Source organism: Festucalex cinctus, chromosome 3, assembly GCF_051991245.1.
Source record: "Festucalex cinctus isolate MCC-2025b chromosome 3, RoL_Fcin_1.0, whole genome shotgun sequence".
NCBI lineage: Eukaryota > Metazoa > Chordata > Actinopteri > Syngnathiformes > Syngnathidae > Festucalex > Festucalex cinctus.
The window spans coordinates 24,903,782-24,916,915 of NC_135413.1; the positions used below are offsets into that span (position 1 = coordinate 24,903,782).

Sequence of the window (13,134 nt, forward strand, 5' to 3'; positions counted from 1 at the left end):
CAGAAAGACACACATCATAATAAGTACACACTTCTTTCCAATCCTGCTTAACTCATTAGTTCCATTCCCAGAGGAACTGCTAATTTCAAAGATTAAAGAGAAGAGAAGCGAAGCAGCTGATTACTGCTTCGTTGCATCAATGTAAAAATGTTACAAATGATTAAACATGAGTTTAGATCATGGTTCAATGGATGCTATTTCTGTTTTAGTCTTAATGTAAACGGAATTCATTAATAATGTCACATTAGGTACAGCTACACCAGAGGTCTGCAACCTGCGGCTCTGGAGCCACATGTGGCTTTGTAGTCCCTGTCCTGTGGCTCCCTGTGTATTTCTAAAAGTAAAGTAAAACTAGAAATTCTTCTTATTATTATTATTTTACATATAATTATCTTTATTTTTATATAACATTTTTTTTAATTAATTAGTGATCCAAATTTTTAAGTTGTCAGAAAAAAAAGATGAAAGGTCGATGAAACGGTTTAAAAATAATCTAATATTGTCTAAAACGTGACCATAAGGTGTCCAAAAAAGGAAGAGGAAAAGCATAAAATTACCATAAAATGTCCATGAAACTGCCCAAAAGTCAGGAAATTGATTTAAGAAAAGGCATGAAAGAAAATGTTCAATAAGTAACCATAAAATGTCCAAAACAAGAAGGAATTCCGAAAATTACCATAAAATGCCCACAATATTGCCAAAAATGTTAGAAAATGGATAGCAAAGAAGAGAAAAAAAATGTAAAAAAAAAAAAAAAAACTGGCTTTGTTTTTTTTGTTGTTGTTTTTTTTTACAGTAAAGGTTGTCGATCCATACATCATGTATTTTCTTTCTATACAGACAAACAAGCAATCACATTTGACAATTTAGATTTGTCAGTAAACTGAACTTGGATGGCTTTGGAGTGTGGAGACTCCAACTCATCTGTAATCCTAATGAGGTCATTTTTTTTTTACAGTACTATCTGGTGGATGCACCTAATGACGTGTCCAGTGAGAGTATAGCTCAAACTGCGCTACCATAACGACGTAACATCATTATGATTATTCTTACTGCCAGCGAGGGTGCGTGCATAATTCCACTCCGTATAATCTCCAACTCCCGCATTGGTCACCGCTGCCACTTTGAAGCGGTAGTGTCTGTACTTAGCCAGAGGATGGATCGTGACGCCAGGGGCCACTTCCGAAGCGTTGACCAACACGGTGACACTTGATTCCACGCAACCCGAGGCAGATTCTTCAGGGGTGAGGTTATCGGGTTCGCATTTCGTGTCGAGCAACTGCGTCACCAGGCGGTACTCTTTGAGCAGACCCGGGACGGAGAGAGGGGGAGCCCACTCCAGTGTCACGTTGACGGACGTTACCTGAGAGATGGCGAGGAAGCGAGGGGCAGATGGGGCTAAACAGAAAGACCAGGATTAAGGATTATGTTTAACATCCTCTCTTTTTTTGTTTTTGGATTCTCTGAAAGGATTACATTTATGGTGTATGTACCTGACTCGGAAAGAGTAGAAGCAGTGCAGTTGATTTTCTCTCCGGGTCCTACGGAGTTGACCGCGGCCACACTGAGTATGTAATCCTGGTCCGGCGGCAGTCCAGTCACTGTGTATTCCGCTGTGTTGACCTGGTACGAGTCCGCTTCCATTACAATTTCATAAAAGAGGATGTGCCCGTTCGGGTTGACCGGAGGGTCCCAAGATAACTGAATGGAATCCCAGCTGAGTCCTGAACACGACAGGTTCCCCACAGCTTCTGACACTGCAGACACAAAGAGCAGACATGTTGATCTTCTAAAATTAGCTTCAAGTAATTATTCATCTGTCTCTCAGAAGGGGGGGGAGGTCTGGCTATTTTATTCAGACTAAAACAAGGATGTAATTGTATTAGTACAGAAGAGCAAATACCCATTGAACTAAATTAAAGCTTTCTCTGAACCTAACATACATCCCTGGCGCCGGGCCGAAACCTTGAATCAAAAATTGTCGCTTTTCAAAAGACCCCAAAAATGGCACGTTTGTTGCATTAACAATGAGAGCTATCTATTTTCAATAGTTGCATTTTCAGAGGTAGGCATTTTACAAAATTTTGTTGTTCTTCATTCATAATGGTTTATGGTTTATTTGATTTTGAAAAACTGCGAGTACGCTGATGTTTATATAAAAAAAAACAACTTCTGAACATCACGATGCTCATAACAGAAAACGCCCCTGAAACATGACCAAAATTTACATGGACATCTCTAATTATGTCCATTTCAGCCTCTGAAAATAGGAAAGCATTTCGGAATTTATGGACATTAGGCCGTTTTGATATTCTCAGATATTGATTTGGGCATAGGTATTAGATGTGCATGTGAATTTTGGTGGTGATTGGTCATAGATTTCTCATTTTAGTATTTTAGAATGCCCCAAAGAAAGACCAATTACTACTTTCCTATTATAGGCATTTTTTTCTTTAATTTTTGACTCAGTGATACATAGATACACTCATTTTTCTTAAAGGGATACTTGACTCATTAGGCCATTTCATCAGTAAAAAGTTAACATTTTGCCCAGAATTAATTTGATAACTTCATTATTTTTCACGTACAATTATTAGATTTAAAAATATTTTATTTAAAAATATTTTTCCACTTTGTGTCGACTGAAGATGACATCACCTGTGCTAAGGAAGTAGGTAACGACCAATCATGGCTCAATTTGCTGATCAAACTCAGAAAACAGGTGAGCAGTGATTGGTCGTTACCTACTTCCCCAGCACAGGTGATGTCATCTTCAGTCAATAGCAAGTATAAAAAAACAAGTTTTTGATGGTATTAATTGTACATAAAAAGCAATTAAGTAATAAAACTGATTCTGGACAAATATTAACTTTTTCCTGCTGAAAATGGCTCAATGAATCAAGTATTCCTTTTAATGAGAAACTTAATTAATGGTTGTGTATATAAAAAATAAGTTTAAATCATTACGGAAAAGGACTTTAGCATAACATTATTGCAATAGTTTTGCAAATATTTTCCAAAAATTCTCTGTTATACAGTCATTTAAAGGCTATTCTTATCTTTTCCTACCCGATTCGTTGGTTGTGAAGGTCACCGGGCTGCTTAACTGGTTGCCATGGCCTACTCGCGTGTAACTGTAAACACTGATCTCGTAGGAACGATGAGGCCTGAAGCCGGAGATGTACTCAGCAGTTGATGGACCGGACGAATTCTGTATGGTGCACACATACATAAACATAGCCACATGTATAAAAATAAATAAATAAAAGGAGATAGTCACCCAATCCTGATTACTTGCTGATGATATCTTATTGTACGCGCATGTGCGGGTGAATATAATGTTAACTTCGAGTGGCATCTGGACTGTGAAATTAGAGTCGCTAATCCGTGTGACAGGTGTGTGTTTTTTGCCGAGCGGATCCCCCAAGTGCACCTTCATGTTTTCGTTATTACGAACTGGGCTTCCGGCGTGTGAAATTGACGGTACCCGGTGTGTGACGGTGTGTGTGATGAGTTCTCGGATCCGGAAGCCGTACTGCAGGATCACCCCGTTGGGCTCCAGGGGGGGCTCCCAGGTCAGCCACACGGACACGGCCGTGTGGTTGAATATGGTCAGGTTGCGGGGAGGGGACATGGGTCCTGGAACACAGACAGTTATAAAGTTACGGGACTGGATACTTAATCACGTTACTACGTTGTATATTCTTTGGTCTTTTCAACTCAAATAGAAAACAGACAATGAAAAAATTGTCTTTAGGACTGACCTTGATGTCACAGGCATCTGTTTTGTTTTTCGTGTAATAGATTAAAGTGGGAGAAAACCCCCGGCCCAAAATTCTTGTAAATAATATGTTCTGTGCAGCCACACGGGTCTATATATGGTATTCTGGTTATTATTGTGGTAGTGAAATATGAGTTAAGCAGTAAAATCCAGCGTCCATTTTGCCACTTGCTGTTGAGTGAAAATGACATCACAGTTGCTCAAGTAACAACCAATCACAGCTCAGCTTCAGAAAACAGGTGACCTGTGATTGGTCGTTGCCTAAGCCCTGAGCAACTGTGATGTCATCTTCAGTCGACAGCAAGTGGCAAAATGGCCGCCTGCTGAGATGGATATAAACGGCTAGATTTTGCTGGATAACTCATATTCCAATGTAATATTAACTCATTCATTCCCAGACTTTTTCACTGAAGCAACCCTCTTCACTCTCGGCTGTTTTACTGGTTTTACATAGATTTTGCCAAGCACACAGAATATTGTGTTCTATTGCTATAAAAACATGGAACCTACCAAAAAAAGTATCTTCTTTCATCATTAAAAAAACAGTATATTTGTATACTTTCCGTTTTGCAGCAATTACCATTAGAATTCAGACTTGACTGGACATTCCTGGTGAAAAAAACTTCGCAAAAAGATCTTGTTGGAACATGGCCCTGGCTGATCTCTTATACTTTGCTGCCACCTGCTGGCCTTTTTTGTAATTACTATCATTGCTCTGAGCCACCTCTTCACGTCAGAAGCTGCATCAAACCCTTCTGTATGCTCTTGCATACAAAAACCATTTTTTGGGGAAGGACAAAGTATTTAAAAATGTTTTTACATGCTTTTAAGATTGAATGAGTTAATCAGAATGTCATGTTTAAACTAGTGAGGTCACATGATTATAATATATTATTTATAAAACTGTTAAGTCTTGCATAAACCGCACACATAACCTTGTCATTTCACCTATAGACAACTTACTTGAATGTGTACAAAATCTACAACACTGATCAAGGACACACCCACACACAAATAGAGGGTCACTACACACACATTTACCGCTCTCATCCGTGTGCAGCATCAAAACGAGCGGTGGCCCTGAACCTTTGCGCGTCGCTGCGGTGATGCTCAGGTTGTAAGCCGTGTACGGCAGCAGGTCGGTGAGCGTGAAGGAGCTCTCGGAAGTTTGTATAAAGCTGGAGCCTCCCGGGCCGAACAGCATGAGGGTGTACTCGGTTATTTCCCCATTGGCCTCCAGGGGTTGCTGCCAAGCCACGGCGATGGAGGATGACGACAGGTTCGCGGCCGAGATCAGCACCGGAGCAGAACTGGGGACTGACACCGAAAACACGTAACATAAACATCACATATGTAGAAACAATGGCTGTGGTTTGCGTCTTTGAACCAACCATCATCATCCGTCCTCAGGTACATGGTGCTGGTGTGGTTATGGGCGGGGCCGGCCCCGGTCGCCGGGGTAACGGTCAACACGTAAGGGAAATACTTCCGCAGTTTGGTGAAGAGGGTGACGGTGTCGGTGGTGGTGCGCTTGATGGTTTTGTTGACCGCAGGAGGGGCTTGGTTGGATACAACGGGGATGATGCCGGCCTCCTGCAAGGTAAGGATGTAGTGGGGCCGGCCGTTGGGCTCCAGGGGAGGGTCCCAGCTCACGATGATGGCGGTTGAGCTGAAGATCTGAGCGGTCAGGTTGTGCACCGAGTCGGACGGCACTGAAGGGAAGACGGATGGGATATAGTGTTAGATTATATTCTGAAAATGACTTTTTTTTTTTTTTTTGGTGTTACAGGAGACATATGTAAAACTGACTTTTTTTAAATACCAGTTGGGCCCACACTTCAAATGTGAAATTAGACAACCAGATAAATCTTTTGGTATCTGCTGTTTCCTAAAAATGTGACTGTAATGTTGCTAAATTATGATACCAAAATTGTAGTTTATAATATTGCCATGGTCGTCCCAAATTTTTTTGCTGTACTGGCAATTTGGCACCCGTGGGTGAAAAGCTTTAATTTTTACAGCCCATTGTTACACAACACCCCCTACTGAAGTCCCAAGTACGAAATGTAACGCCTGCCAATGTGATTAGGACACCTGGGAATTCTTAACATAATTCCCTGCCAGGCCTGTTAAAATGGAACTTTGACGTCTATAACCGTCAATGGCAGTGAATGAGTTAATTTGTCTCCTTTAATGTGAACAGTCAGCCATCATTTGTCATTATTGGAGCAGAAAAAATATGGAAATGGAGGAGACAGACAGTGACAGAGAACAAAAAACAAAGTGGCATTCAGAAAGGAAATTTGCCTTTCAGGGATGGAAAAAAAATAAAGGTTGGAGAGACAATACTCATCCTGCATGTATAACCTGAAAAGCATGGGAAGGGTAAATGTAATATTTAAGATCAATGAGTGGATTGAGGTAGGCCAGGTATGTGTGGAGTCAGTGCCGGCGGGGGGTGGGAGCGAACCCCCCGCTGGGCTTGGCTGAGCGGCAGAGACAAGGCGGCGTGGTGGTTCGCTGCTCGGCCGAGAGTGGAGCGGCTAGATCACAGGCAGAGATACACAGTCAGTTATCAGACGTCATCATTTCATGACCAATTCGTCAATGCTTTGTGACTTGAGGGAGGCTAAAACACTGGAAGCGATCTGCACCCTTTTTCACAAAATCACATAAAAACAAAGCCTTTTGACGTCAACTTGTTCACAGCATCAAAGGGGGGGTTCAAGAGAATATCACATGCGTGCGGGAGAATGCCCGTTTCTATGGCAACGAGGCAACAGCGGCACGAGGGCAGCGTGCGAATCCCGCTCACGAGACTTGTCAGACTTTGTTATTCCTCTCGTCATCAAGTGCTTTTGCACTCTCACTTTGTTCTTTCCCCCCCTTCTAATCCCACTTAACTTTCATCCTGCTAAGTGAAAGGAAATACAAACTGGTTGTCCTCGGGACAAAAAACAAAACAAAACAGCCAGTTTGCCAGAACGAGAGTTATCGCCTTTCACTCAGCAGACTGAGCATAGTTTTTATGTCATTTTTTTTTTGGAAGTGGAAGGAGAGTGTTGAAAAATGTGTGCAGACGCTTCACTAACGAACTACATGTGATTAATTCGGCGCTCACCAGACACTTCATTAGGTACACCTACACAGCCTAATGAGATTGAATACAAACGAAGTATTATAAATTTTGCCTTGAAAATGTAATAAAATCCTCTAATTTGATTGCCATCTGTATAATTCCGAGTACAAATAGAATACAGAGGGTGCACTAGTGGAGCAAGTGTTTTATTATAGTATTTTTTTCTACTGTCTGACATTTCTGAACACTTGCAGGATATAAAATTAATATGATGTACTCAAATACAATATAATATTTGATAAAATAACAAAACACTGTGTCATCTCCAAATTAATTCACAAAATTGGGCTATTTTCCTGTAGTCTGACAAAGGCATTATACTTTGGCATGCTAGTAGAACAATTACGTCACCTTCCTAAAATAATGGCCTAAGACTTTCATTTTTTTTTTTTTGAAGAAAACATGAAAAACTGAACCAAATAAAGATGACTGTATTTTTTTTAATAATCTTATCAGTATATGTAATAAATAATCTGTTTATTAACTAAAGATGTAGTAGAAGTTGCCAGCATCCTGAGGAGATGTTTAAGACAAAAAAATTGTTTTATCAAAATATGACTTAGGCCATTATTTTAAGAGGGTCATGAGTCACTATTGATGAAAACTGCACTATTGTCATCAACATGCTAGCAGTAAAAGATACATGCTTGATGTTAACTAGTAGAATTCTATAATCCCACTAATAGTACTAGTTGACAGCTAATAAATATACAGTATATACGTCCCATCAATTATCTATTAGTCTATGCCAGCTGACTTTGGCTGGGATTCAAACCCAGATCCATGACTGTAAAGCAGACATCTATCCACTTTCTGAGCCTCTTATTATATCATCCGTTATTCCAATATTCATATTCACACCTGCGCAATTTAGCCTTTAGTTTAGTGCTTGGAGAAATCCACACTAACTCAGTAGAGAGATGTTCTAAAGGAGATTCAAACCTGGATCTCCTGACGTGCGAACCACTAGTCCGCAGTTTTAATCTAAAAAAGATCAATCAAATCAGTTTTTCCCCTTCCTGACATTGTTTCACTTTCAGCAGTACGAGAGGCACAATGCTAAATTATCTTACTTCTAAACAGACCAGTATAATCTTTGTGAAGACATTTTTTTTTTTTTAATCTTAAATCAGCTCTCATAAGATTGTGCAGGCGAACCTAATGATAAGGCTGGCGAGAGTGTGCGATATTCTGCCTTTTTTTTTTTTTTTTTTTTTTGGCGTATCTCGGTGTTTGCGTGTATCTGACTGACCGTCTTCAGGTAAGAGCAATGTAAACGGCTCGCTCCAGACTCCTCCGTCCCCACGTCCAGTGCTGGAAGTCATCCACAGTGTGTAGTTTGTGCCTCCAATAAGACCAATCAGAGTCCAGGACAGAAGTGTGTCCGCTGATACAGGGACGGACACATCTGAAACTGGAACTTCCTGTAACAAGACACGACATGAGTAGCAGCATTTTTTTTCCACATCCCCTGTTGATCCAGTTAGGCCCAGAAATATTTGGACAATTATGCAATTTTCATGATTTGGGATCTGCATTTATAAATAAAGTTGAGTTGAGTCTTCTCTTTATGGTAGACTTACATACTGATACGCCCACTTCTTGGAGCGTGTCCTTCACTTGAGTGGATGTTGTGAAGGTGTTTTTCTTCACCATGGAAAGGATTCTGTGATCATCCACCACTGTTGTCTTCCATGGATGTCCAGGCTTTTTTGAGTTCACAAGTTCACCAGTGCATTTTTTTTTTTTCACAATCTACCAAACTCTTGATTTGGCCACTCTGAACATTTCTGCTCTCTCTTTGATGTTTTTTTTTTTTTTTTTTTTTTGTCAGCCTCAGGATGGGCTGTTTCACCCCTATTGAGAGCTCCTTTGACAGGATGTTGTGTGTTCAGAGCAACAGCTTCCAAATGCAAACACCACACCTAGAATCAACTCAAGACTTTTTAAGACTGCGTATTTGATGACAGATTAATGAGGGAAAGGCCCATGTTTTTATTTTTTGCAGCCTTCTGAGTCAATTGTCCAATTACTTTTGGTCCCTGAAAAAGAGACAGCTACATTTTAACGAGCTGTAATTCCTAAACCCCTGCTCCAATTTGGATGTCAATACTCTCAAATTAAAGCAGAGAGTCTGCGCTTTAATTCTATATTGATTATATGGTTGTTTCCTGGAAATATTTTTGTCAACAGCTAAAATAACAAAACGTGTCACTGTCAAACTGTATGTTCAAAATACTTCAGTTTTCTTGGCAGAGAATTGGAAACTTCAAGTTTTGGCTTGTTTTTGTGTCTCACCTGTTTGGCCACATTGCTGTTGTCAGCGTAGTAAATTGTATAGTGAACAATAACGATTCCATCGGGTTTAGCAGGTGGATACCACAGCAGCGTCACAGTGGAGACAGTCGCGTTCGCAAAAGTCACATTCTGGGGTGCTTCAAGAGGCTCTGAAGGACAAATGGTGATCAGAGACCGTTTCAGGCAAAGTTTAGCAAATGTGTCGACTGCACTCTCGTTCATCTGGCACCTGCGTCGGAGATAATATAGGCCCGCATCCCTCCGTCTCCCAGCCTGGTCCAACTGGAGACGGACGCATTGTAGAGGCTCCCAAAGTCCGCATTTATAACCACTGACGTCTCAGTCACATTCTGAAGCAGATCCATTGTCTCGTTCCTGACCAAGACGTCACATTGCAAACGTTCTTGGTTCCACATACTGTACATTCACCCCACAACAACTCACCACACTCTGACAACGTAGTAGAGTATGTCCGAATTGGCTTGGAGCGGCGGTTTCCAGGACAACTCAACCTCAGAGTCGGATAACTTCCTGGCGTGGAAGAACTGAGGAGGTGTGTCTGGAGCTGTGACGTGGGAGAGAAACTGGCCAATCATGTAACAACAATAGAATGTAGGAAGAACGTGTAACACTGGAATCTCGTCAGCCTTTTGCTGCTAGAATTAAAAAAAAAATGGTTAGTTGTCGCCGACCTGATGGAGGAAGAAGCATAAGGAAGGAGAAGACATAGAGAGGAAATAAAGGAATTAAGCCCCGCCCCCCTCTGTGACCCCTGTCCGTCCGACCGTCTCACCATCCTCCAGCGTGGTGATGTTGAGCGGCTCGGAGCTGAAGTTCCCCGGCCCGGCCCGCGTGTGCGCCTGCACCGTGACACGATAGCGGGCGTACTTCCGCAAGTGAGTCAGGTGCAGGAAGTTGGAAGGGGAGGTGAGGTTGAGGTATTGAGTGGAATTCCACAACTCCAAGCTGTAGTGGGTTATGACGCCATTGGGCACCAGTGGAGGCTGCCAGGTCACGTTCACCTCGTTGGGACTGAGCGACTCGTAAGAGAGGCTGTATGGAGGACTGCCTGGCACTGAAAACAGCACACAAGATTGTTCACCCGAGATTCTGACGGGACATCGGATTTTTTAATTTTCCATAAACTCACCATCCTCCCCAGACAATACGCTTAAATAGTCCGAAGTGTGGTTGCCGTGGCCGAAACGTGTGAAGGCCATGACGGAGACGTTGTAGTAGGTGAAGGGCCTCAGGTGCGTCAGAGTGACTCTATTGCTGGATGTGTTCACTGAATTGGAATACGAGCGGTTCTCATAGAGGACCGTGTACTGTTGGATCACCCCGTTGGCTTTCTCTGGCGCAGACCAGGTCAAGGCGACTGTTGATGAGCTGGTGTCCAGCACGGTGAGGTTCACTGGAGGGGAATCCGGTTCTGAGGGATTGATATACATGCAGCAAAATTGGCAGTGTTAATTCAACACTTACAGAGTTACATTTAACACTTCAAAAGTGTTGATATTGGTCCATACTAACTATAGTTAACATAAGACTTGTAAAAGTGTTTTTTTGTTGTTGTTTTTTTTACACAGATCAAAACAACTCTGATCAAAACAACTCTGATGGTGGTTGAAATTTAACACTAGTCAACACTGGTTAGTGCTAATTTTACACTGCACTACGTAGTGTGTAGTGTAAAAATATTACATCATAGAGTTACTTTGTAACACTCAAAACGGGTTGATTTCATTTACAGTGTAAATGTTAATATTGATTAAATCTTTAACTACAGAGTAGAGTGTCAAAAAAATATTACAGTGAACTCAGACATATTGAGAGACACATTTAATATTTTAACCTACCCACCAAATTAATTATAGTTAACGAAAACTCACAAAATGACTAAAAGTAAAATTGAAAAAAAAATATTTTCACTAAGAAAATAAAATAAAAATGAAAATTCTTAAAAAATGAACTGAAACTAGATGTTACATTTATGAAACCAGCTATAGTTCTCTCATTTCTCTCAAACCCCGTTTTCTCCGACTCCATCTCGATACAAATGACAACAGACAACAAGCTCTCTCAACAATTCTACTCCTACCGTCCTCTAATGTGAGAACCAAGATGCCATCTTCCTGGGATCGCAAGCTCTGACCCGCAGCCGTGGATGCCGCCACATGTAGAAAATAATCCGTATACTTTTCCAAATCTGTAAACGAGATATTTCAGAGTATTATCATGACACCTGTGTATCACAACATATTGTCTCAGGGTGAGCACGCTACCTGTTATCACTAAACTGGTCGAGTTTGTGACCCACTCCAGATGCTGACCACTGTGCAGTACGAAGCCATAGACGGTGTAATGCGTGATTCGCCCATTGGGGTTGAGTGGCGGCGCCCAGCTCACAAGTATGGAGGTGGAGCTGATGTTTTGGTAGGAAAGTTCCTGTACTGAGCTGGGGACTACATGGCACATTGTCATGAAAGCACATCACGGTGAATCCTCCCGGGCTGGTAAACGGTTACCGTAACATACCTTGCTCTCGGGTCTTTTCTGTGATGTCGGCGGCGGGCCCTTCGCCCACTGTCGTGGAGGCGGCGACCCTAAACGTGTACGTGGTGAAGGGTTCAAGGTCAGACACCAAGTAATAGAGCTCATCCGTCGACAGGTCCGTCACCTCCTCTCGCATGCTCACGCCTGCAGCATGCACCAGTCGATAAAAATGATTTAGGCAGTTTATAGAGCGGTTTCAGTAGTTCAGGCTTTACCTGTGCTTCTAGAAGTCACCGCATGTACTGTAATAGATGCACGACGAGTGGACAAGCGCACGTTTCCCGGTGTGTGAGTGAAGTGGGAGGATTCGGCGGTCACGTCGTGGTCTGGTGCCGTCAGCCAGGGTGGAAGTGTAACCGGCGGCACGGGCGTTGCGGAAAAAGCAGTGGTGGGAGGTTGAAATGAACGGTAAGTGTTGCTGGGGGTTTGCGTGACCATGGGAGCAACTGAAGGGTTAGAATCCTGCTCGGTTTGCCGAGCGTTTGCGAGGTGAGTGATGGCCATGTTGATGGAGGTGACGGCGGTAGACTGCGTGGGGTCAAAATGAGCGGAGGTGGAGGTCTGACCAAGATCAGCGTTCCTCTTACGTCGTCCTGGACCGGCATCCTGATCGGGGCTGAGTGACTCATCTTCATAAGAGCTGGTTGTGTTGGTATTCTGTGGTGGGAAGAGAGAAGGTCTACGATGAACGGACACTTCTCACAAAATGTCAGGGATTTTTGGGCGCAATTTCAAAATGTACTATAATCTTTACAGGTGAACTTAATTTGACCTTCGCGCAACATAACTTTATTTCACTTTGTCCTTTCTAACAAAGAGCTGATTGGCAAAATTCAAGTTTTTGATCCATGAATGGACCGGTACAATTCCTGGTTTAATCAGAATTGGTGATTAAACCCTCCTTTTCATCATGCCGTTCACATTTTTAAAACATAAGACGAAGAAGAAGCTCAACAATTGAACAAGGCTTCCAACAGGAAGTGGCCACTGAGCTTAGAGTGTCATCAGCAGGTTGCAACAGACAAAAAGAGACTGGAGGAGTCACAGAAAGGCAAAGAAGCGTAGATGCTAGAGGGCTAAAGTTTAACCAGTAAAAATTATATATTTGTCTGATTCTGAAATTACACACAAAAGCTGAATATTTGTTGGATTAAAGCGGAAGTCAACCTTCAACATTTCTTGACAATAAAATGTTATATGTGACTTCACTAGTCTAAACAGGACGTACTGATCAATATTACATTTGTGCAATATGAATTATGCAGCAAAATCCAGCTGTTTTTATCAATCTTATGGGGCGGCCATTTTGCCACTTACTGTCAAATGAAGATGACATCACAGGCAGTTTATAGTGAGGACA

The 13,134-nt window shown here is 42.0% G+C and overlaps 1 protein-coding gene across 2 annotated transcripts in view; it reads right to left on the reverse strand.

The window, feature by feature from the left end:
• ptprq (protein tyrosine phosphatase receptor type Q) overlaps nucleotides 1–13,134 on the reverse strand; it is a 45,603-nt gene that overhangs the window by 17,649 nt on the left and 14,820 nt on the right. For both annotated transcript variants that reach the window (XM_077517042.1, XM_077517043.1), the window contains 16 exons: nucleotides 11,990–12,431; nucleotides 11,757–11,918; nucleotides 11,504–11,683; nucleotides 11,320–11,427; nucleotides 10,369–10,650; nucleotides 10,012–10,293; nucleotides 9,663–9,783; nucleotides 9,448–9,593; nucleotides 9,219–9,367; nucleotides 8,173–8,344; nucleotides 5,173–5,493; nucleotides 4,823–5,098; nucleotides 3,488–3,639; nucleotides 3,070–3,211; nucleotides 1,494–1,757; nucleotides 1,054–1,398 (listed from right to left, as the gene is read on the reverse strand). In XM_077517042.1, coding sequence (XP_077373168.1) covers nucleotides 1,054–1,398; nucleotides 1,494–1,757; nucleotides 3,070–3,211; nucleotides 3,488–3,639; nucleotides 4,823–5,098; nucleotides 5,173–5,493; nucleotides 8,173–8,344; nucleotides 9,219–9,367; nucleotides 9,448–9,593; nucleotides 9,663–9,783; nucleotides 10,012–10,293; nucleotides 10,369–10,650; nucleotides 11,320–11,427; nucleotides 11,504–11,683; nucleotides 11,757–11,918; nucleotides 11,990–12,431 — 3,544 coding nt within the window. The remainder of the gene's footprint in view (nucleotides 1–1,053; nucleotides 1,399–1,493; nucleotides 1,758–3,069; nucleotides 3,212–3,487; nucleotides 3,640–4,822; nucleotides 5,099–5,172; nucleotides 5,494–8,172; nucleotides 8,345–9,218; nucleotides 9,368–9,447; nucleotides 9,594–9,662; nucleotides 9,784–10,011; nucleotides 10,294–10,368; nucleotides 10,651–11,319; nucleotides 11,428–11,503; nucleotides 11,684–11,756; nucleotides 11,919–11,989; nucleotides 12,432–13,134) is intronic.